At 41.5% G+C, this 25,564-nt stretch overlaps 1 protein-coding gene across 6 annotated transcripts in view; it reads right to left on the reverse strand.

Annotated features, from left to right (window-relative positions):
• The window catches only part of LMO7 (LIM domain 7), a 135,638-nt gene that overhangs the window by 73,159 nt on the left and 36,915 nt on the right, over positions 1-25,564 (reverse strand). For 5 of the 6 annotated variants that reach the window (XM_052785956.1, XM_052785957.1, XM_052785955.1 and 2 more), the window contains exons 3-4: positions 23,029-23,098; positions 3,383-3,489 (exon numbers count right to left, since the gene is read on the reverse strand). In XM_052785956.1, the coding sequence (XP_052641916.1) occupies positions 3,383-3,489; positions 23,029-23,098 (177 nt within the window). Of the gene's footprint in view, positions 1-3,382; positions 3,490-3,698; positions 3,777-23,028; positions 23,099-25,564 lie in introns of those variants that run through there. The other variant, XM_052785953.1, reaches the window with a different exon arrangement.

The raw sequence follows: 25,564 nt of genomic DNA on the forward strand, positions 1-25,564 counted from the left end.
TCTGGATATTTAAGAGGATTCTGGCCTCTCCTCTCCCAGATACTAGTAGTAATTACAGAGTAGGTTTCACATTATGCCTGTGCATCATCTCAGCTGCAATAGAAAACAAAACACAAGTGAAAGTTGCAGCCTCCTTACCAGACAGGAAGATTGTTATCTTAGTACAGCTTCTGGCAAGCCATGAGGAACAGAGGGTCTTTAGCTTAACTCAGGTGACACAAGAACGTTGTACCACATATGAATAAAGAGTTTGGTATCTCTGAACAGCTTGGCGTTCTTATTGTTAAGACAGAGCGCTATCAGCGAAGGTACAGTGAAAGGCAGCAAGCACATTCAGAAAGGAGGTATGAGGAGAAAATAACTTTTCCTGCTGAGAAGGGAGCCTGCCCAGGTAGGACAGGACTGAGATGCCAGCAGCCTGAGGGTGCACGGTTTCCCACAAGGTAAGAAGGAGGAGGTACCACACACAGCTACCAGGCAGCAGAGACAGAGGAGCAGAGGGAAGACCCCTCCGCAGAGCACATCATCCCCGGAGGGGAGGCGTGCGTTCCTCCTGCAGGCCTTCCCAGCACCAGAGGCATCGGAGCAATCAGACACGTCTACAGCAGGCCAAGCGCGGCAGGGACAGAGATGCAACCTCCCAGCTGGCGTCAGAGACGGGTTTTGCTCCAGCATTAGCGACAGAAGCGGACCCACCCTTTTAATGGTACCTTCCTCTTATCTATTCTCCACATGCAAGGCAAATCAGGCACCTTCTTATGCTCGGCCGAACATCCATGTATCCTACCAGAACACTGTTCTCAGCCATCCCAGCCTGAAAAGCTGACTGCTTAAGCAACAGTTTACTTAATCTATTTTGGGTAGATAACAAGCATGCGCTAACGGTGGTGCAACAGCAGAACAGAGCAATACTGCTGAGGTGTCAAAATACACACTGCTTCAGGCACACGTTAATGTTATCCTGTACAACCTATCGCAGCTGGTTTAAGATGTGGGCAATTAGCCTCAGGTGATGGCAACAAAATGAATTTGCTTAGGAATGTTAGAAAGCAAAAAATTAAATGCCATCTTTTATAAAAATCACCATATAAGAAGTTTTCCCTCTTTGTGACAAGAAATTACTTACTGCTAATGCTGAAACTAAGGTTAACAGAGGATGACGCGAAAGCAAGACATTAAATAGTAACCCTTTTCTGAGGCCTGGCATCCTACAAGTTCTGAAGAAATTTGTAATTCAGCTTGAATGTATGAAATTACTTGTTTCTATTAAATAATAAAAAAAGTACATCAGATAAAGGTCCAGATCAGACAGCATTTTCTTCCTGACACACATATGACTCTCTCTGGAAACCCTCTGAAGACTAGCTTGCCCTCTGGGTAATCAAACGATGCATAATTAACTTTTCAATGGAGAGAGTTATCTTCGTGTAACTTACTTCCTTCATTTCTTGGAATAAAACTTCCCTCCCATCCCTCTCCAAACTCCTAAACCTGTCAAAATGTGCTAGTATAGTTAGGTTACCACTTCACAGCATGCTCAGATACAGAAGTTTTGAATTACTCTGTAAGCATTTTACACACACTGTGGGACTGTCATATGATACATAACGTGTGGAAAAATCAAACTTACATTGAAACAAATTAAAAGAGCATGGCTATACAGCTGGCAGCTCTTTCGACTCTAACCCAAGCCCCTTGCATTGCTGTCCGTAAGAAGTGCTCAAAGATTAAATATGCTTTTTTGAAAAACACTAATTAATCCATTGCCGAGTAGGTATGATGTAAAACCCCCACTGCCTTATGACAACCTCCAGTTCCAGCCTTCCAGAGCTGGGAAGGGAACTGGTGGAGCTACAAGGACCCCCAAACCCCCTGGTTTCAGACCCACTGGATACATTTCATGGCTGACCTCAATTGGGCACCGCGGTTAACCTAGAGACAAGTTGGACAACATACCTTGCACAACAGTTTGCTAACTCAAACTCCCCAGGGTTTCAGCTTGTCACTATTGACGCTGCTGAAGACCAGCTCCTGACCGCCTCCGACCCTTCCCAGCTACACCCTTGGAGCAAACCTCCACCAAAGTAACTTTAGCAAGGGTTTTGCAGATAATTAAAGCACGGCAGAGGTTACCAACCCTCTGGCTTTTGGCATGACATGGGAACCAGCGGAGAGAATACCGGCGTCCTGGAAAAGCACCAAGTCCCTAAGCACCACATTAGCAAGAAATTATGTTTCGGGTATGAGTCAAAGATTGGAAAATGTGTTGCCATCTCAAGTATCAGACCTCAAAACGGTACAAACTTTCATTCTGAAACCAGGCAGAGAGCATGTCAACGCTACCCGCCCGATCCACCTACAAGAGATTTCTTTCTAATTAAAGCAGTTATGTGTCATTTCATAATAATTTTTGTCCTTGTATTTACAGAAGGATTACTACCTGTTCCTCTTTGATAAAACTGGTAATTTAAGACAGGAATCTATTCTTAACGTTTAACCTGACAGGTTTCCAGCAAAACTCACTAAAGCTTTTCTTTTTTTTTTTGGAGACTTAATAAATTCACCCTTTGTACCAAGACAATAAAAACAGCTAATACGGTAACAAAGCAAGATGCATCAAGACAATATTTTTCCACAAGACATTTATCTTAAAGCACCTGTTAAGTGTCTATACAGTAAAGTTCCACCTTAACCTCTCAGAAACTAGTAATAGAACTCCTGTTAGGAGACACAGCAGTCCTGAAATTTGAGAATCCACTAATTATATTTTAGAACCAAACCACTGCTATTTCACAGGAAAACTCTCATTTCTGTAAACACGACAATTACCCTTTGTGTAATTCAGCACTTGGTTTCTACTCACACATACCCACCCCCCCTTGACAGCAGATGTGACATTCAGTGACAAACACCTGATTAATATTTGGAGTGGTGAGACCAGCAGTCCTTTGGGAATACCATACCCGAGCCTCAGAGCTATTCAGATAAGTATCTGAAGTACCACCTCAGCCTTTCAGATTTTACATCTATAATCTCAAAGCATAAAGGGAAGCAATACTGTCGGTATCATTTAACAGTTAATTTTGCTCCAAGTTTAAAATAACCTGAACAGTTTCCATCTCATATATTAAATGTTGTAAATATTCATTAACAATTAGTTTGCTTTTAAGGCATAATAAGACTTTATTTTTTAAATTAAATTTGTGCAAATTTTATCTACCAGTCTTAACAAGGCTTAAACCCTCCCCACAGTATTCAGAACTGCTTGTGCCAGATTAAAAGAAGAATTTTCCATAGGCAAACATTTAAAAAAAAAAAAAAAAAAAGACCGTGAAACAGCTTAGAGGGAGAAGGGGAGGGAGAAAAAAACCACAAAACTCACTTGACTGTAACTCGATTGGACAAATCCTGAAGATCTCCTGGGTGAAAAAGCTGAGCTTCTTTCAGTCCAATATTTTCGCACGCTTTCAGAAAAACATTTATATTATCCTGCGAAGAGAAGTAGAAAGCAGTTGCTTAGTTAAAAGCACTAAGCAGGTTTTGCAAGATGATTAGTGTGAGCCTTTAAATGTCAAAGTCCAGCTCACGGAAATAATACTGAAAAAGCAATCTTCTGGATCATAAACACAGGTCGTTTCTCATGCACACGGGCAGGCTGGGTTGCGATCTTGGTGACTGAGGGGTACGTTAAAGATTACCTGGCATAAGGCAGTGGCGAGCCAGTAGGCAGCAGTCTCCACTTTGATGTCAGCTCTGCTCAGCAAACAAACGCCCTCTTCCCAGCTTTGCACGACAAGCCTCACCTCTTGCCTTTAAAAATAACTCCAGCTACTGACATTCACCACCCAGAAACTCTTGGCAGGGGAGGAAGAAGAGGAGGGACACGCCGTTTCTATGCTCACAGACCGATGAGGGAATAGTGCACCTGGAGTCTGGGTTTGGTTGCTGAGCAAAGCTCTGGAGAGACAGAAACCAAACCGTATTCAGCCCTGCTGCTTCCTTGCTTGGGGGTTTTTTCTCTCCTTTGTGTTCCTCCCCTTCCTCTCCACCCCCCCAGCTCACACCAATATATAACAAAATATAGGTGCGGTGTATTAGAGCACCCACTTGCTGCACCTGCTGCAGATGAACCGACTCGCAAGAGCAAGGTTAAAAAAAAAAATCTAACGATAGGGAGAGAGATTATACAACTTGTGATCTCTTTCCACTTCATAAACAATAGGCAATAGGCAAGAAATTCCTTCTCGTTAAGGCGGAATGCTATCAACAACAAAAGAATGTGCCCTCTTGCGCACTTGCTCCCTTCAGCTGGAAGCCACAGGAAAAGGTACACAAAGTTACTTAATTCGTAATCTGTCATTCCAAGGGTTTGTAAGTCAAGGTACTAGTATCAGAGTTTCACAGTATGGAAAAGCTCCACTTCAGCAATGTAATACACTTTATACTTTTTTTTTTTTTTTTGACATATAATCACTGGATGTAACTATTCCATCATTTAAAATTTATTTAAAAAAAGAATCCACAAAGAAAACAACAGCTGCTTCTAATACAGACCTTAAAAGAAAGAATCCCCACAACCTTCTGCTTTGAAGGTCCCTATGATTCTAGTATTCCTTATCAGTCCGTAAACATGGCTTAATTCAAGGAAAATATTTGAACAAGGTATTCCCCATGCAGGCTGCGGGCTCCACGTTACCACATCCGAAAGATCCCAAGTGTCTCACACCGTGAAGGTTATGCCCCAAAGCCTGACACGTGATGTGCCACAGCAGGGGCTGTTCTGCTGCAGGGGGATGCGACACGACAACGATGATGGGGGACACGATGCAGTGGCAGATGAGCGGAGGGGACTGGGAAGGATGGAGGACAGGCAACTTCACCTCCGCACCAGCTCCTGCAATACCCAAGGGGCTGCCTGCACAAGTGGCCAACGCAGAGCTTCATGCTGGGCATGCAACCTCAGGAGGGGCATTTACTTTTCCTTTCCCTGTAATGCCCCTTTTTTCTTTCCATGCAATACAAGGAAAGCTGGCTAGATGTGCCAGTTTTATTCAATTAATATTTGAGCGTCACATTAGCACCAACACCCCAAGGACTTGAAAAGGCATCATTTCTTCTGCGTGCAAGAAGCCATGGGTTAAAGTCCCATTGCGAGAAAAAGAGGAACTACTTGATAAACAACAAAACACATCCAACTATCAGGTCAGTGTTCAGGGGTCTGGGGAGTCCAAGAAACAGGCAGGTAAGGCAAAGGAGGAAAGCAACAGAGCAGAAGAAACAAGTAGTTGCAAGGTAATGAAAAGAACTGACACCAACACCAAGGCAACATGCCCCGATTGGTCAGACCAGTCGTCAAAGCTCAGAGTAAACTCCAAAACCGAGGGGTTATGTTAACTGAACTGCAGAGAACGAGCACATTGTGCAGGTAAACAAGGAAGAAGAGTCAGCAATTTAAAGAAATGGATGCTGCCTACACCCCCGGCACAACGAAAACAAAGCAGCAGAGTTGCTCATCAGTGGCTGCTCGGCTGCACAACCACCAAACTGTTGGTGCACAAAAGAATTAAATTTTGAAGGTGTTGCAGCAATTAAACCTATCAAATATCAGCCCTCTGATAAATAACACTTACAGCCCCTGAAGAACATCATCACCGACATGAGTCAAGACCTTCAGAAACGAGTCAGAGGTAGGGGGAGATAACACGGGAGGCAGAACACAGCTAGTCGTGGCATTCGCTGGCATGCAGGATAAAACATGGTTCAAAATCTGCCTCCCCCAGCTCCCAAGTCAGCAGTTGATCACACCGGCCATCTCGCAGGTGACCGCCCCAACAGCAGATCTCCTCCCGTCAGGGCCTGGCATTCACCCCCAGAGCATCAAGAGAGGTTACCCAAAAGGCTATTGCTCAAGTTTGGATATTGACAGAAAAAGGTACAATTTCAACAAATGAGCACTTCTAAATACTGTCCTTGCCAAGTTATTCTTGACCATCCCTAATCATCGCAGTATATCACTGAAGCTACAGACCTTAAAATAGCTAGCAGCTGTTTTAAACTCTACCAGAATAATGAACCTGAAAATGAATTTTAAAGAGCACCACAGAAATAAGCAGGAAAAAAAAAATAAATGACAAGCTATCAACCTTGCAATTAGATTTATCATTAGAAATGTGAACAGGAACATTGTCTGGTGATTAACGCGCTCAAATATAGAAGCCATCATGCTATTCCTTTTACCAGTATAACTGTACTTTAATAAGACTAATGATCGTTACCACTTCAGCTCCAAAGGGTATACTGCAATCGGAATCTCATCATACTCCACAAAAAGAATTCTTTTTAAACATTCAGAACTCAAAAGCCTGGAGAAGCACAACACACCAAACCTATCTCCTGGTGACCACAAGTCACTGAAGCGACATGCTTGAGAAAAAAGGGTTCATGCCTGTGGCCACAACCCCACTCTTCCAACGAGGTGTTCCCAATCTCTGTAAATGAGGCCAGCAAAATGGAGCACGAGAGGCAATACTGCTGCCATCTACCAGGACAAGAGAAGCAAAACCAGAAGGGGAGAGAAGAGCTGTGCCATCCAAAAGCAAGGATCCATGGTCAGGCAGATCAAATATATTTATGCAGAAAATATAAGGTTTCCAACCAGAAGAGAGAGCTCCTGAACTAACAGGGGTAACATGGACAAAAAATCAACTAGATGATTTTAATACAGAGCTCCATCAGTACATTTCCGTAAGCATCTGAAGTTGGAATTAGCATCATAGAATTACAGGTTTTAAATCACAACAAAAATAAAGCCTGAAGTCTTAACCACAAAATTCAAGTGCAATTCATTTCTGGTATGTTATTACTACTTCTAAATGTTTGGGGGGGGGGGGAGGTTGGAAGGAGACTAGGGAGGGGGACAGGATGGGACTGTTTTTTTCCCAGCCAGTGTGCATAATGAAACAGCAGAGCATTTCAGATGCTCCCAGCACGACTTGAGTTTCCCACACGTCGTACACACTTACATTAAATGCACAGCACAGAACGCTGACTAGGTAGAGCTATTACCATTCAGCATTTCATTTTTGCCTCAAACTTCAAAGGAAACCGCACCCAAAAATTCTGCAAAGTTGTTACGCGGGAGAGACGGAGCCGGCAGTGGGAAGCAGGTCATCCACGAGCAAGCATTTAAATACCACCGTTCGGAGGAATGACAAACAATACCGCACACTTTCAGGCATGCACCTGCCTTTCTGGTCCCCATGGGGCATCACTAGCCACAAAACCTTCCCTCTGCCTGTTGCTAAAGCATCCCCCTCCAACCAACGTTGTGAAGGAGCCAAGATGCCATGCCCATATTGAAACTGAGACTGTGGTCCATGCCCTCCCTCCAACGTCCTAGCAGAGCAGGGTTGCCTTTCTCACTCCTGCAACCTCATGGACATGAGGAGAGGAAAGCGCTGAGTCTTCCCTGCCTTTCCTTGACAGACCTCAGCGCTGCTTCTGCTCCTAGGCAAGGGCAGGGGTCTGCGCCAGAGCAGCAGCTGAATGGGGTGGGAAGAGCAGGGCTGCCGCTGCAGGGCTCCTCGTTCCCATCGCTATCCTCCACACCACAAAGAAGAAGAAAGAATCCAGTAACTGTATAGGAAAACACAAAACCATGGACACTTTCCTTTAAAAAAAAAAAAATTAAAACAAGTAATTAAAAAATCACGGGATCACAACTGGCAGTGGTGCTGTTGCACCTGTCATCAGCTCCTAATGTATGTCACCATGGCAAGAACTTGAGACAAAGATGATGCAGCACTATGGAAAGGAAGACAACCACATAGCACTGGTGAGGTGGTGGGGAAGTACATAGGTTCCTCAACACCTAAAAACACAGGGGAAAAAAAGAAAGGGCACTTCTAAAATGGAAAAAAAATAGCATGAGCAACAGGGAGGTGAGGCAAAAGACAGAAGCAGACATGCAAAAAGCATCAAAAAAAAAAAGAGTTGACCTTACGTAGAAAAAAAAAAGAAAAACTAAGAAGGGACATACAATGGGTAAAACACGAAAAGAATTTTAAAAATCTCAGAAGTGAAAGAGCACGAAGTGAAAAGTAATTAAGAAGAGAGGTCTCCATATAAGAATGTGTAAATACCGTCATACTTTGACTACTCATGTGCAATCCACCATCACACTAAATTCGGCTTGTATATTTGAGCTGAAATTTAATTAAAAAAATAAATCCCTCATTATCATGATTATCTGGGTGGGGCAGGAATATTAATTTAAACAAGTCTGTAAATACATTTGCTTTCTTTAGGGCGCAGTCATGCTGTGTTGCAAGCCTGTCTTCTCCCTAGTTAACTGTTTCTCTGAAACCCTATGCATGCACTGAAACACACCGAGATCTTGTAGGCATGCAAGTTATGGCACATCTTTCAATTAGCTGGCACCTGGGAGAAAAATAATTTAATTAATACAGTGTTTTTCTGTTTTTCCTGGCTGCATCAGCCAATAAAGACAGTCCGTTGTCTCTTACTCTTACGCAAATACCCACCATTTCAGTTAAAGCCTTTGCTTCCACTGCTATTCAAGCTCTGTTTCAGTTTTTGGTGTTTCGGATTTTGTTTGGTTCTTGGCTTTTTGGGGGGGGGATGTTAGTTTTGTTTTTTTTTCCCACAGTATGAAGGGGAAGGATGGGGACATAATTTCATAATGGCACCCAATGCTCCCACGACCATGAAGCATATTTGCATGCAAGTATTACAGCATCATCCAGACCGTGACTTGGTGCCAGAAGTTGTTTTCAATTTCCAGGCTCCCAAAAAAATGAAAGAAAAAACCACTCAGTACCTCCAGTGCCTAGCAACAAAAACTTTTGACATTTTAGGAAGAGAGACTGATGCATTTTTTTGGCTACAGAATTCTGAAAATCATCCGAATACATCATATTTAACAGACATGTTTCTTAGTACTACATTTATGAAGACATTTGGAGTCATCCTGAAAGCTTACACTGCGTCTCCTTCAGCTCTGCATTCATGACAAATCCTCTTTATTGGCACCCTCAATCCGTTAAGTAGGGGCCTATTTCCATTACAAAAAGAGGTATGTTTTAAAAGTAGAAAATGTTATTTCATAGATGCAGCATTATACTGACCACTAAAGCCAGGCCACATCAGTTTAATACAGAATTTAGAGCTGCATTCTGAAGCAGCATCACTGCACAGCTCTGCATTGTTTATATTCAGAGGTGGGGTAAGGGAAGAAACCTACAGCAGGAGCTCGTTGAACAAGTTGGGTAACTTGCTCTTCCTTGGAGGTACGTTTCGGTTATTAGCGCTAGCTGTGGGTGCGGGGTGGGGGCAGAGGGGGGAGAGCAGGGAACGGGGCTGAACAAACCTTGTGGTCTGACCACAGCCCTGGGAGCCAGGAACTCCCAATTACCACCTTGGCCTTGCACATCAGGATGCTCAGTGCCCATCACCCACTCATCCCATCTATAGACTGCAATCCCAGCTCCTACAGCTCTCTGTATTTCTCTGAAGGCTGCTAACGGGTCCAACCTTGAACCAAAAGGAGGAGGAGGGGTGGGTGGAATAGCTAAACTACTTTTTTCCTCCCTTTTTGGGCCCCAAACTAAAAATAATAATTAAAACAATCATCCTGCAGGCATAATTTGACTTAAGAGCAACCTCAAGGCTTCTGTTTGGTAAATTATCCCACCTATAACAGCACACATGGAGCACTGTATTGGCCAAAGATCAGAAACAGTGCTAATTGCTTTGCCACTCCCCTCCGCATGCCCTTCGTCGTTTTTCCACATTGTGTAAAACAATAAATTACTGTGATCCTTGACACAAGGAGTCCCTGCCCCAGCTCTATTATAGACACCAACTCATCAATGATTCACTTCCAGCCTTCCTCTCAAAAAGCAGGTGCTCCTGCTGCCAGAACACAGGAAGGAAACTGTTTCCATAAAGTCTCCCATTACCTTGGTGCTCCCAGTATCAATAATTGTAAATGACAGCCAGGAAGAGGAACATTCCTTTTCACTGTTGCAATTCACAGGTCTCACCAGAGTCCAACCGTTACAGAAAACACGTTCTGACGCAGCCTTAGGCAAGAAGCATTTTGGTTTGGGCCCATCCATTCCCCAAACCCCAACTCCATCTGTGATGACAGCAGCCAGTCACAGAGCTCTGTAAGACCAGGGTGTGTGTTGAAGGATGTTCCCCAGAGTTTGTTCCTCGGCTCCTGGCGCTGCCCACCGCCACGGGTAATGGCCAGCAGAAGACCTCTCTGCCCGGCTCACCTCATTACCTGCAACCTCTCGCAGCACTGACCTCCACAGTTTCTTTCGAACAGGAGTAATGGCATCAAGGAAAACACACAACAGAAATTAATGGCTTTTTTTTGAAGCAGGACTTCCAAGTTGACAGTTTTCAAGGTGCTTGACACAAGAAGGGACCAACTGTCCCCAGTGATTCAAAATCCCTCCCAGGCCCATGTCTCTTACCAAGCTACAGCATAACCTTCACTATAACATTACAGCCATATATTATGGCAAAAACACATACCAATTAGCCTTTTATTGATAAGAGAGAGTGACTATCAAGGTTGTAAACTGCAGGTGTGTTTCTGGGATGTCACTGCTACCAAATAAGGCCAGCTGGAAAGGAGAAGGGCAAAAGTACAGCACATGAGCAACTCAGGCAGGCACGCCTTGTCAATCGAGAGAGCTCTCTGCACTTCACAGCTTCATCCCATTTCAGACACGACAAAGGGAATTTAGCTTGCCCACTTGCAGGCATTCTTACTGTAAAGAAAGCATAGGCTCAGAAAGCCAGTATGGAATAACCATCCCAGGCTATTTCCGTGTTTAGACAAGCCTTAACTTTCCCACCAGTTACTTGCATTCCAGTCAAAGTCAAGAAAAAAAAAGAAAAAAATAGCGGCGGGGGGGGAAATCAAGTGATGTGCTTTTCACCGCAAACTGTTTATACAAAACAGACTTTATAAGTGAAGTGTGTAAAATACTCCAGTGCCAAGTCACCCCAGTACACAGAACTGGAATGACAGTAATCCACTTAAAGGTGAAACTCCCCTGAAGCCTAATGAGTAATAAAAGAAGCAAAGACCTCTTGTTCTTGAAACATTGAACATTTTGGCAGAGCTTGCTCCCCCCCCCCCACTTTTTTTATTTGTACACACAAGTTTTTTCTGTTTTGCTCACACAGGTTAACAATATGATATAGATGAAATTCAGCCCCTCTGTACACAGGGCTTGATAGACAGCAAGTTGCCTCAGATCCTCAATTCACATAGTCCCTGATTTTTAGACTATGGTTTAGTACTTCACTCTTCTTAGAAGAGAATTTGGAAGTTTCCTCTAACTTTGCTTCCTTCAGCAGCCAGACATCTTTTGTTTCTCAAGAGGAGTAGCATGTTAGTACCCTATTTAACCCTTGCTGCCCTACGTGGGCTTATCCCATGGTGCAGAGAAGCTCCCCCTGCACACCCGGACCAAAGAGGTGCTTGGGAGACGATCTGCCTTAGTGCCAGGCTTCCTCGTGTCTCTCCCCATCCTCACGCCCCGCAGAAAGCAAGCTCCGTCACCGCAGCTGCAGCGTCTCGGCACTCTGCATTCAGCAGCATTTGGTGTTGGCATTGTTTTTAACAGATCTTTTACATGCATCACCGGAGGAGGGTGATTCAGCATGGGCACACGGGCGCGGAGGTGTTCAGACAGGCGTTAAAAGATGTGGTATGAGGATTTTGTACCAAACAGAAGAATGAGTAGCATAGCTGTATGGCTCCAGCACTGATACCGCAGAAAGAGTTATCACCACTGCAATTAACATCTACTTTCTTTGGAAATTGCCATGAATTTTAAACACTGCACATCAATACATATCTGACAACCCAGAGAAAAAAAGCACTGTAGCGTCCAGCTTACGAAGATTTAACACAGATAAACACCAACTGCCGCAAGAAATCTCAACACCGCGCTTCCTTGGCAAAGGCAGGAGAAATCAGATTACAAATGTCACAAGTATGATTTAAGGTGTGTACCTTTTCTACGTGGTTGACATTTTTTTTTTTCCAGTTAGGAAGGAATGTTTCTTTACAAACACAGGAACAGTCATCAGTTATTTAAGGAAATAAAAATAGCACACAAACAACAGAGTATATGACAGACTACAGCTGATTGAGTTGATAAATGGAAATTTTTTGCAGTTCGTTTGGCAACCAAATTTATGTATTTTTTTTTAAGTGCTGGCAAGTTGAGGCAGAAAGGGTCATACTTATTCAGAGCTTTGGTTTAGAGCAGGAAGAGGGATGAAAACTTTCCGCATTAGAAAGTTCTTGCTGTCAATCATATTACTGTACAGATAGTTTACAAGAATTTTTAAATTAATTACTTAGCATTTTGACATCTCATCACAGTAACATGCCGGAAGCATCGGTTTGGAAGACATTATCTCATTTAAAGCATCCCCCAAATACTACTTTTGATTCATGGCGATCAACCAATAGGCACAGCACTTACTGTCCCCTGACAAGACACCAGGGCGAGTACCTGAACCACTATTTTCTGGGGTCTGCACCCATATAGTTTCTCCCCACTTATGTCTCCTAGATACATTTCACTTCATCATCACCCACCCAAAACCTGCCAAGTTCAATCCAGCGTCTGGGTTTCATTCTGCCTGATCGAAGTCTTGAGCAGCTACTAAAAATGTCACAAAGACTTTGCATCAACCTCCCCTTTCCCCACACCCTACATTTCAAAGTGTTTAGGCAGCAACAGAAAACAATTAAAGGAAATTCAGAGCTAAGGCTGAAACATACCATATGTTTTCAAGCAGAAGGGCACAAAACATCAGTAAACCACTGCCGAGATTACATACTCCCACTATCAGGCATTGAAAGACTACAGAACAATGTCATCTCTAACTATTAATAACCATACTTCCTTTCTAGCACACAGCCCTCTTTTCTTAATTGTCTAAGAGAGGTGTTTCCATACAAGCCACATTCCTCTTTCCCATAAGACAGCAGAAAGAGTACCAGAAGTGATTTATAGTTCCACATACATTCCTATCAGGTCTTGTATCACTCCTGACATTTGTTAATTTATAGTTTTAGGTTCTCAGAACTCAGGTCAGACATACTTTTTTTTTTTGGTTTGCAGTATAGCCTATGAAAGAATTGGACTGAAAGTCAAAATTTTGCCCCCACCCTACTCCGACTTACTGATTGACCTCAGGAAAGCCACTAAAACTCCCTCTGCCCATGCTCTATCTTCAGGCATAGAACTGAAACCATGGTAAACAGCTCTTTGCAAAGTACTCTAAGATATAACATTTTAAAGACTTTTTATATAAGAGGTAAGAATTTTCTTAAATTATTAAGCATAATGATCAGGTTTCTAAAATGTTTCATAAATTTACAAAGACCCCAAAAAAGTCATAACTTACTTCACATTTAGGAAAATGATGGGCACACAAACTTGGGGATGAAAATCCCAATTAAAAAAAAAAAAGGTAACATCTGCTTAGGAGTTTGAAGCAATGGCAACTGAACCTTCTGAATTTTACAACAGAAACACACATGCTAATTTCCAATTGCATTTTTTGTAGCACTGACAAAAATCTCACTAAAATTCATTAAGTAAGAAATTTAACACATTGCTTGATGGTTACATTTGAAATACCATGCTGTGTCACTTCCCAGGTGAAAAGAGATTTTCTCAGACTAATATAAATTCTCTTATGTCCAGGAAACTTGTCTGAGCACTTCAGCTGGACCACTGATCAAAGAAAAAAGCTTCCCCTCCCATGTAATTGTACTTGTCAGAACAAAACTAGATACTTAAGGTGTATGTTTGGTAACAGTAGGTAAAAGTCCTCATCTGGTTTAAGCACTTCAAAAATCTGAAAATGTTACTGCACTTACTTAAAACAATGCAGTAAACATATCACTATACATTAAAATGCTTTTCAGTATTTAAGGAAACTATATCATTTGCCAGAGGAGACAGGTTTCAAGTTAAGTATAATAACAGGCTGAAGTATCGGGGGGGGGCACAAACAAACTAACCCCCCCCCCCCCCCAAAACCAAACCCAACACAAAACACCCCCACAAAAAAACCCAAAACCAAACACAGAGAACATGGTGCCTCAAATTCCTTGTTTGTTTTTTTAAGTATAGTAAAATATGATCACTTAAAGTTATGCTGTCCTTCCTGGCAATTACCATTTCTTTACTGAAGAAAAATCATAGAATGGTTTGGGTGGGAAGGGACCTTTAAAGGTCATCTAGTCCAAGCCCCCTGCAGCGAGCAGGGACATCTTCAATTAGACCAGGTTGCTCAGAGCCCTGTCCAACCTGACCTTGAATGTTTCCAGGGATGGGGCATCTACCACCTCTCTGGGCAACCTGTGCCAGTGTTTCACCACCCTCATCATAAAAAAATTTCTTCCTTATATCTAGCCTAAGTCTACCCTCTTTTAGTTTAAAACCATTACCTCTTGTCCTATCGTAACAGGCCCTACTAAAAAGTTTGTCCCCATCTTTCTTATAAGCCCCCTTTAAATACTGAAAGGCCACCATAAGGTCTCCCTGGAGCCTTCTTTTCTCCAGGCTGAACAACCCCAACTCTCTCAGCCTCTCCTCATAGGAGAGGTGTTCTATCCCTCTGATCATTTTTGTGCCCCCCCCCCCCCGGACCCGTTCCACAGGTCCATGTCTTTCTTGTGCTGAGGACCCCAGAGCTGGACGCAGTACTGCAGGTGGGGTCTTCCCAGAGCAGAGTAGAGGGGCAGAATCACCTCGCTCAACCTGCTGGCCATGCTTCTTTTGATGCAGCCCAGGATACAGTTGGCTTTCTGGGCTGGGAGTGCACATTGCCAGCTCATGTCCAGCTTTTCATCCACCAGTACCCCCAAGTCCTTCTCCACAGGGCTGCTTTCAATCCCTTCATCCCCCAGCCTGTATTGATACCAGGGGTTGCCCCAACCCAGGTGCAGGACCTTGCATTTGGACTTGTTGACCCTCATGAGGTTCACATGGGCCCACTTCTGGAGCTTGTCCAGGTCCCTCTGGATGTCATCCTGTCCCTCAGGCATGTCAACCACACCACTCAGCTTGGTGTCATCTGCAGACTTGCTGAGGGTGCACTTGATCCCACTGTCTATGTCATTGGTGAAGATATTAAATAGCACTGGTCCCAGTACAGACCCCTGAGGGACACCACTTGTCACTGATCTCCATTTGGACCTTGAGCTGTTGACCACTACCCTCTGGATGCGACCATCCAACCAATTCCTCATCTACCGAACAGTCCACCCATCCAATCCATATCTCTCCAATTTAGAGAGAAGGATGTTGTCGGGGACCGTGCCAAAGGCCTTACAGAAGTCCAGATAGATGACATCTGTAGCTCTTCCCTTGTCCACTGATGTAGTCACTCCATCACAGAAGACCACTAGGTTGGTCAGGCAAGACTTGCCCTTGGTGAAGCCATGCTGGCTGTCTCGAATCACCTCCCTGTCCTCCATGTGCCTTAGCATAGCTTCTAGGAGGATCGGTTCTGTGATCTTCCCAGGCACAGAGGTGACGCTGACAGGTTGGTAGTTCCCAGGGTCCTTCTTTCTACCCTTTTTAAAAATGGGTGCAATGTTTCCCATTTCCCACAAATCTCTTGCTTCCCACAAGAAAAAGAAAAACACTTTTGGAAAGTTTTGTTACCTGCAGCATAAAAAGGATATTGAATGGAAAGAGATAGATAACTACTACTATAAAAAGGAACCTGACCTCATTTCTGCCATCTGAAGTGCTCCTGAACCTGCATTAAATGCATAGGCTGCCCTATAAAGGAGAGCACATTTTGGATGCAGGGCATGAGTTCTGTCAGACCATACCCACTTTCACTTTCTCTCCCTTCCTCTCCAGTTTTAGTCATACTGAAGTTAAAAGTCAGAAGAAACACCAATTGCTATTGTAAAACAAAAATCTCCACTCACATAAGTAAGGATTATGCCAAGCAACTAGAAGTCTCTTAAAATACTTGTCTTTCTGAATTCCCCAACAACTCGCTGAGCATATTCATCTGCAAAACAGGCAATGATGCCTCTAACTTTGTTTACACATTGAAATTATCAACTTCTCAGAAAAAAACATGTTTCATCTTGTGCCTTGCCTTACAAAAAGCAATACCAGATGAATCAGCTTCCAGGTGAAAGACATCAAACAGGACTTACGCAACTTCACTCTTCACAGCAGTGCTGTGTATGCACTCACCCTGTACCTCTGAATTTACAGTCCACAGACAAATCAAAATCCCAAGACTCAGGTCAGCCACGAGAGAGGGCGACGGAGGCAGGGCTCGAGGCAGAGCCCACAGCCGCCGCATTAGCCATGATGTGTTCTGGTACTCTTCAGAAAGGTGACTTAAACCTTCAGAAGAAAAAGCAACGCTCCACATCACTCAGTAGTATTCCCTCTTCGCTGCAAAAAGAAAACGTCAGACAAGCAAACAGAGCACGTCAAATGGTTATCAGCTCATTAGCCAGCTCTCGACCAAAATCTATGAGGCTACTTCTTATGAGCGCTTTTGGACACTGTTAGTTGCTGTACAACCAACAATTCCATCCAGGTTTGAGCCTTTATTTTTTGGTGTTTGGGAGCAAACCAAAGCAAACAACAGTAGCTTTTATGCAGCTTAGTCCACGTATTTGTGTATTTGCCCTTCCTGATTTTTCATGAAGAATAGAAAGGAGGAGAAGTTCTCTTATACTCATTTTCTCATACCAGACAAGCTACTATTAATATTACTAATGTAGCCCATACTAGTCAAAGTCACAGAGCAGAAGTTTAATATTTAAAAATTCAAATTATTTAAAAAAAAAATACAAAATACAAGAAGACAGAAAGCATGGACCAATATAAAGGCTATACTAAACACAAGGAGATCAACAGCAAGAAAAAATAAATAGGGTTTTCAGCATGAAGTAATGAACTTTGGAAGTAGAGCTGCTTGGAAAAAAAGGATTTTTTTTTAAGTTAAAATAAAACCTCTTATATTAATATTACCATCAGATTTTTAAATTTAAGTGGAAAATACAACTAATTTGATTCTAAGTAATCTAGACAAGGAACTTTGAAGCCATGTCCTAAATAAAACATATAACTGAAATAACCTTCACTTTGCAAGTGTGGATTTTACCTGAAAAATTGTTTTAGAAGTGTCCTATATAAAGTAAAAAAACAAAAAAAACCAAAAAAACCAAAAAACCCATCTGCATGCCATTCCCCTGCAACACAAAAAACAACCCTGTCAAGAAAACTTTCCCACAGAAAAGGAAATACTGGCCAGCTCTACTTGATGACATGAGATAAGGAAGTACCAGGGCGGTTCCATGGTTTGCAGTAGAGTGTTAGGCACAAAGGCTCAGAAAAATGTTTTATTATGGCACGATTTTTATCTTCTCCACCCCTATCTTTATCTCCCCTTTCATTTTGGTATAGCTTGCTTTCACATTTCTCCCTTCTCACCTTTATTATTCCCTACTTTCCTGGTTTAGGAGGTACATGCCGATGATCTCCACAACAAAGTGGCTTTCCCCCACTGTTTGAGGTGGTTGTCTTGGTGCAAGTGGAATTAATACCTTCTGACACATTAAATAAGTAAATTATAGAATGTAGTGGTGTTATATTAGATTGCATTAAAGAGAGGAAATGATGTTTGAGCAGCAGTTGTCAGAGGGGCATGTTGGATCTTGGTGAACCAGGAAAGTAAGTGTTTGAAAAATCCTGCCTGGAAAACTATCAAGACATTCTTCACTCTAAAGGAACCCTAATTCCCCACTAGAACAAAAAAAAATTCCCACTCCCACATTTCAGATGCCCATGTTCAAACCTGGGAGTGCTTAGAGATGTGCAGTTCTATTCTCTTGTGTGAAAGGGAAACAAAAGTTCACCAGAAACCCCTCTGCCAAAGCTGAAGAACTTAATGAAGATGACAAATGGTGCTAACGTTCATCCAGCACTCACAATGAGACAGTCAGAGTTAGCAACATCTCTACTCATTGGAAATCAGGGACCAACTTAAAAAAAGAAGTGCTAATGGCATTTCATTTACAATCCTAAAATCCCAATAGCTTTCTACTCTGCCCTGTGGTTTGACCACAGCCCTCACGCCTCTGATGTGATGAAACACTTCCCAACCACAGAGCAAAGTGTTGCACTTCCACCTTACACATAGGAACTGCAAGGAAAGATAGATGGTCTTGAACAACCAAATCGGTACGTTGCAAGGCAAGGTTCCCATTAGCTACCATTCTCCAAGGGAGATCCTGAGTCTTAACTTTGAATTTGCTTCACCACCTGGTCTCAGCTGGAAACTTACTTTAACTAAAATTTTGCCTTGCTACAGTGCATACAGTTATTTATCCTGAGCAATGAGCAATGTATTATTCTGACAGATATGTCGAGCTTGCATATACTACACAAAACTCATTCATCTTCCCACTGTCTCATGATGTCTTACGACTTCCATCCTGGTGCGTGATTCTCTGTGTTCAGCCAACTGAGTTGGAAACGTGAGGTTTCTGGGGAATGACAGCACTGCAGCCTGAGATGCGCCTCAAAATGCTCTGCAGAGCCTTGTTGGAAAATATGTTGTCAGACCACAAAGTCCTCCCCCTTGTGTGATTATATCCAAATCATCTCACATGCTGGGATTCAAGCTGAAAAGCCCATATTTATTAAGAACCAGTTTTTCTTTGCATTTGCTTTTGCTAAGCATTTGTTTTATTTCCACCACACCCACCCTCCCAGAACGCTAAGCAAAATCATTTTGCAGTATCAGAACCCAGCAAGATTTATCAATTTAAGTCACTTTTCCTTAAATCCCATCTCTGTTTCACGTAAGTATGGACCAGAAAAAGTGGATTTTTAAGGCAGACTGCACTTTCACTACCGTGCATAATGAAACCCAACTTCCACAATCCTCTGACCTTTTGGTTACCCTTACTATGTCCCCCAGAAATGCCAGAAGGCTTCAAGAACTGCTGCTCCGTGCCGGTTTGCTTGCCTGCTCTACTGTACTAGGGAAAATATACACATTGCTCTTTACACAAACTGTGTATTTTAGATGCTTTGAAAGATAAGCAGAAATTAAGTTTTCATTTTCCAGAAACTGTTCCAGTGCAAAGGTTTTAAACAAATGGCATTTAAAAAAAAAACGGCCCAAATTAAAGCAAACAAACCAACAGCCACATCCCAGCTAAGTCCCGTTCGGAAAACCTACAGGGATGTCACTGCCTCCAAAACCTGCCGTGCGCTGTTAAAAATCGACCTGCAGCAAGTGGCGTCTTTCTGCAACTACCACTGGAGCTGGTCCTTTGCACCCTGCAGACAGCACGCCTCATTGCTCAGGAAACCACCTCAGGAGCTGCATGGAGGCTTCTTCGGTCACCCATCTTTGACCACCGCTTCTCTGCAACTGCTCTGGTATTTGCCTTACCTCCAGTGAAGCAGTTCAGTTTTCCAAACTGGAACATAAATGGACAAACATGGCTAAGATGATGGCTAGATCTCACCCAAACCACGAGAGGTACGTGCCTCTGAAGAGAAATGGAGCAGTGGGGCTGCAACAGCAAGCTGCTAGATGGAGATCAAGTTATGGCCCGGTCCAACTCTCCTTCCCAACAAGTTTTAACAAACCCTTCCACACAAGCTGCAGCCCAGCCTTCCTGCACCATGTCAAACTGGAGATAAGTTTAATCAATTTTTTTAAGTTTGCCTGGTACCAATTCAGCATTTTTTGTTAACTGAATGCTGAGTTTCATTTCAGTATTTAATCATCAAAACACATGTATTTATTTATCTGTTCCGCCATGATTATACCTGAACCACTGCAATCCACACCCAAAATCACTAGACAGCAGTATAATCAAAGTAAAGGTGAAAGCTAAGGCTTGTTTTTAGTTGCCTAAATTTGCTTGGAATTTAGGCAATCCTGCTAATATAAAATCCCTATTATATTTCATGATAATTAAGGTGTCATAAAAGTAAGTATGACATAACAAATTAATAATGCATTTACTTCATTTTTAAAAAAATGCACTTCACCCTAAGTCAATACCAAAAAGTATAGCGCACAATACTCCACACAAAACAGAATGTTTCGTTATTCATACAGGCTTTCATTTCCTATTTTACTCAAGAAATTTGTTTTCAAAACAACCATGCAGTCAAAGAAACATTATAATGAAACCCTTCTGGAGATTCAACCGAAGATGCCTGTTGAGCACTGTTTCTGTACTGCTGAAAAAAACCTGCCAAGTATTTGAAGTGAATACAAAGCTTAAAAAACACACTTACATGGAAGTCAAATATATTAACTCCCTATAGAACAAAACCTGGAGGGGAAAGGGGGAGGGAAAAAAAAAAATTTAAAAAAAAGGGAAAAAAAAAAGAAACAAGATGTCTTTTCAAGCATTTGTTTTCTTCTGATAATCAGACTGCCACAAAATTGTTAAGAATATGGGGGTTTTGTTTCCTTTTAGTCAGAAGAGCCAGGAGAGAAATGGACGTTAGCTGCCCCATGATGAATGCATAAAATGTTTTCAAAATGGATTTGAGGACATAAGTCTAGAGGACCATGAAAAGGAGCTGTAGAAAGAACTTGATCAAAAGATCTTCAGATTACAGGATTTGCAACACTGGAATTCAAGTTGTGGCATCTGTTTATCCTTTAGAAAAAAATGCTGTCTCTTGAAGTTAAAATTTCCATCTGGTTTAAAAAACAAAAACAAAAACAAAAACACAACAAACCAAAAAACCCCAAAACCAAACCACAGAAAAAAGTCCCCCTACCAACAGTAATTTCTAAATCTCATAAAGGCTTGGTGGGGAGCAATTAATACAAGACTAGAAGACACTGAAAACAGCAGAAGTGAGAGCCACGGAAGTGTATACATGAAGCCGCACAAACACTATCTACAGGCAGATTTGTGGGAGAAGCAGCTTACTAACAATGAAAATATTTCCAGAACATGGCAAACAAGCCCACCGGCTAATTCCTTAGCAAGCTCGTTGCATCTCTAAATCCTGTGGATCATCAGCCACAGTATCCTGAGCCTGTCAGGTACTAATGCTTGCTTTTCTATAAATGTACAAACCCGTTGTTTTTAGTTTGAGTTTACATGCCAGGATGAAAGCTGGGCTCTCAAAGCTGGTATAACTGAGCATGTTCCTCTCAAATCTGGGAAAATACATCTACCCTCCTACTACTGCCATTGTAAGCACCATTTTCTGGAACCCTCCCATTATGGCCCTCACAATCACAATCTTCTGAAACTGAAGTATTTATGTAAAACCTTTTTCATGGGTTGACACAAAACATCAGCTCTCTCAATGACTATCTTCAAGTGGTATTTTAACAACAATACCACTGGATGATCTTGGTTTAGGAGAACCATTCACCTTTCCTCCCCTTTCCTTTATTTCTGAAGACTTGTAGGAACTAGAAACAACTTGAAGGAACAATAACACACTACAAGTAAGATATAAACTACACACCTAATGAATACTCCAAATTTTTGCATCTGGAAATGAGCAAAAAAATGCATGTAAAAACAAGAGTTCTTACAGTTATGATTCAAGACAACACTTAAGACACCACAAAAATGAAATCTAGTCTATGGTTTTCTGGTTTGGATCAAATGGCTACTTCAGAGGCCATTTAGGCAATCAAACTGCTGCTAGAGTAACTGTGCTGTCCTCCCCAGAATAATTTTGGTTTCATTTGAATTCTTTTTCAGATGCTTAACTGGAAAAGAATGTGCAGCACTCATTATTCGCAAGCCTAATACCCTGAGCTCTTCTGGGACAAAGGCAGCTAATACTTTCTACATTCATTTGATGTGGAAACGCACGTTCTCAGCTTGTGCAATATATATGACAAGTTAACCCAATCTTATGACCTCTGGCCAAGTTAACTACACTTCTCTAACGAGATACACAGTTGACCAGCAAAAGCAGACGTTTTGTATTTATGTTTTAATGGGATGAGCCAACAATTATCTAGAGATGTTTTGCATTCTACCCCTATTAAGAGATTAGGTAACTTTCCCTAATGTTGAGATTGCATGTTTACCACAAAGTGGGATCTTCCGCTTGTTACAGGCATCATGCGTATGTCGCTGTTCACCCTGGGTCTTTTAAGATGAGACCAAAAGTTCTGGTGACAGGACTAAGTGGCCTAGATACCCTAGTGACACAAATAGCCAACAAGGCTTTCGTAGGAAAAAATTATGATGAAAAAATTATTTTAATTTGTTTACCCAGAAAAGGATTTCTGATGCTAAACGGCTACAAAATTTATCCTACAGTCTCTGACCAGCAAATTTGTCAGACAGCATACAGGAAATCTTTTAAATTTCCTGTGAAAACGATTACGTGTATCTTCCCCCTTTCCCCCCAACAACGTGATTTACAGCCAAAACATTGGCAAATCCCTCAGCTGAAGCCTGAGGAGAGATCTTTGCATCATCAGAGTTATTTTAAAGCAACCTAAGCTTTGCTGTGGGTGGGGAGAAGCAGATTCTAAAAATACTTCCATTACACAGAACATTTCCTAGTCTGCCCATTCCCTAATAAAGGGACATCTGAAGTGGCTTGTGAATATAAAACAGGATGATGGCCTGTAAATAAAGATAAGTAATGCTACATAGGTTTGTGCACAGGAACTGTCAGTGCTTGATATATCTGGGGATGGTGAAGCTTCATGCAGCAACAAGCTGATTAAAGTTACAAAGTTACATCACAGAGCAGGTAACCTTTGTGGTCTAAGACAACATATACATGGTACTATTTTAAACAAAAAGAGAAATGGAACTAACATCTTGAAAACTTAGTAGGTGTTTGTAGCAAGACCATGTAAGAACAATAGACAAGAGAGCGCTCATTAAAAACAAACAGAACTTGGTATCATACCCCAGATACTAGATTTGATGTCATTACTTACCAAGCCAGCTATTGGAGTTGACAGACGATTGATCTTCTTAATGATGCCAGGTTTGATCTTGTTAATCAAACTAAAAAGAAGTCATATGATTTTCTGTTACATAATCAACTTTATTTAAGCATGAGCATCAATGCTTATCAAGAAATAGTTTGCACATAGTCCTAACTTATATGACTTGAACCAAGTAAATTTGAACCTATTAACATCCCCTAATTTTTTTTTTTAAATTAGTTTTCCAAGAAGTGACAAGCAACAACAGACTGTAGAAGCAAAAATGGGACAAGTCACACACAGGCAAAGAGATTTCTGAGAATGGCAAAGTCAGAAAGAAGAAAAGAAAAAGCCTGGGTAGGCATAGGCAGAATTGGATCTATGTTTCTACTGCACAGGTGGTGATGTTAATAAGACTCAAATTTCCTATTTAAAGATTTTCTTCACATAAAAGTTCTGATGGAGCAAATGTCAAAAATATATCAGAATATTAATTTTCAGAGTTCAGTGTGAAAGCACGAATATTGCTGTAAGTGTAAGAATCAACTCAGTTTTCATAATGCTATCAAGCCCAGTAAGATGTGTGCAATCATTGTTGGCACACATAATTTACACACGGAAGTTGTTTTCAGTCTCAGCCAGAAGAGATTGCACCTCGTATCACTCTCAACTTTATATAAAATTCATAATTGAACTCAGAAGGTAGGACAGACTAATGCATCACTGTTGAATACACAAGCCCAAATGCACACCTTGTCCTGCAGTGAGGATACTGCACAGGAATCCTTGCACCTTCATACCCGGGTTTTCAGTCACAGAGTTAGGAAAATACTGTGGTTCACTGAATTACACACTAGACCACAGGATCAACAGAGAACGGGGACCTCAGGACACCCCGCAGACTTCATGTGCTTATATACCTCTGAAAGTTTTGGACTTGCTCCCCCTTCTTGTTGCTGCTTGTCTGGCCAGACCCTTTGCACCACAAAGCATCAGCAAGGTTTTGTGATCTACCCACACCAATGCAAAGTCAGGACCTGGAGTTTAAAACTTTATGTGGGAAAAAGCATTTTTTGCTCAAGCAGCACATGTATTTGGAAAATAAACACAAAGAAGAGAGTTTACCTATACACACTGGAATGGAGGATAGATTTCTAGATGCTTGCAGAAAAAGAAATAATGGCTGCAGGTCCCGAGATTTTTCAACTGCATTAAGTTATTTAGTAAACAAAATACATTTGATGATTTTTCCACAAGAAAACAACAAGAAAAAAGAAAAATAAGTGATCCGTTGAGGTGGAATTAAAAAAAAAAAAAAGCTCCCCCCCTTTTTTTTAATCTTCCAAATGCATAATTTTTATTTGCTTTATTGTACATAAGAACATGAAGTAGCATGTAATCAGGAAAACTTTAGTGACTTTCTTCCTCTAATGCATACACAGGAGATCTGGTAAAATGTAAAAGGCTTTATTTTGTCAACTACTGATTAGCCAGTCAACATGTGCGCTTGGTCATTAAGAAGGCCTAACAAACCAACTGGACTGCTATAGGAATACGTGGTGTAAAGTATAGGTCTTATCTGCTATAGTTTAAGGAAAATATGCCACCTCCAGAGATAATATATCCATGGTCACTAAATTAGCCATGTCACAGGTGAACCAAGGAAATGGGCAATGTCATGTCTAGTTTATCTCAATTATTTAAGATCTTGCACTCCATTGAGTTTGGTGAAAACTGGACATGTGAAAACGTTTCCCATCATGCTCTCTTCTGTTTCCACAGAATTTCTATGAAAATCACTTCTTGTACTTCAACTATGTCAAATTTAAAATTATGCCACAGGAGGACAGCTATATGATTTAGTGCAACATAATGAGGCATGTTTTGCTTTAAAGAAAGTTGTGTGCCTCCTAAGGCAAGCTGCTCAGCTAAGAAATTATAGGATGTTTTTCTTGCATATGGCTATTAATTACAGATAAATTTAACTGATTTGCATTTGGCAGATGGAGGCTCATATTCTTTTGCCAAATAAGCGTCAACAATGAAGATATCAGAGGATTAGAATATATTAGTCCACTGCCAATTCTTAAAGACACTATTTAAAAGTTACAGCTGAATACAATACACACATCCCACTAAATACATACCTGAAGAAATACCTTCTTATTAAATGTATACGCTATTTTTATTACCACATTCAGTCAGTTAACATTTGATTACTTAAGTAATGAAAATACAGTGTCCATCTCTCCATCATTCAGTCTTCAAAATGAATCAACTCCCCCATATCACAAAGACAACAGGAGAAGCAACTAGCAAGATAGACTGGATGGGCAAAGGCCCAAAGAGAAAAATAAAAGCAAGGACAGAAAACACAGTAATATTCACAGAAGAGAAAATGCTGGAATGTTGCCTTTTTGCATTTGCTCTGGTTATTTTTGATACATAGTAAAAAAAATTCAGAGCACTGAAACTTCATAAGTATTTTCTGAAAGTTAGCTTGCTGAACTGATTTAAGAGTGGCTCTGAGATTTGACATATTTTT

The sequence above is a fragment of the Harpia harpyja genome, chromosome 4 (assembly GCF_026419915.1).
Source record: "Harpia harpyja isolate bHarHar1 chromosome 4, bHarHar1 primary haplotype, whole genome shotgun sequence".
NCBI lineage: Eukaryota > Metazoa > Chordata > Aves > Accipitriformes > Accipitridae > Harpia > Harpia harpyja.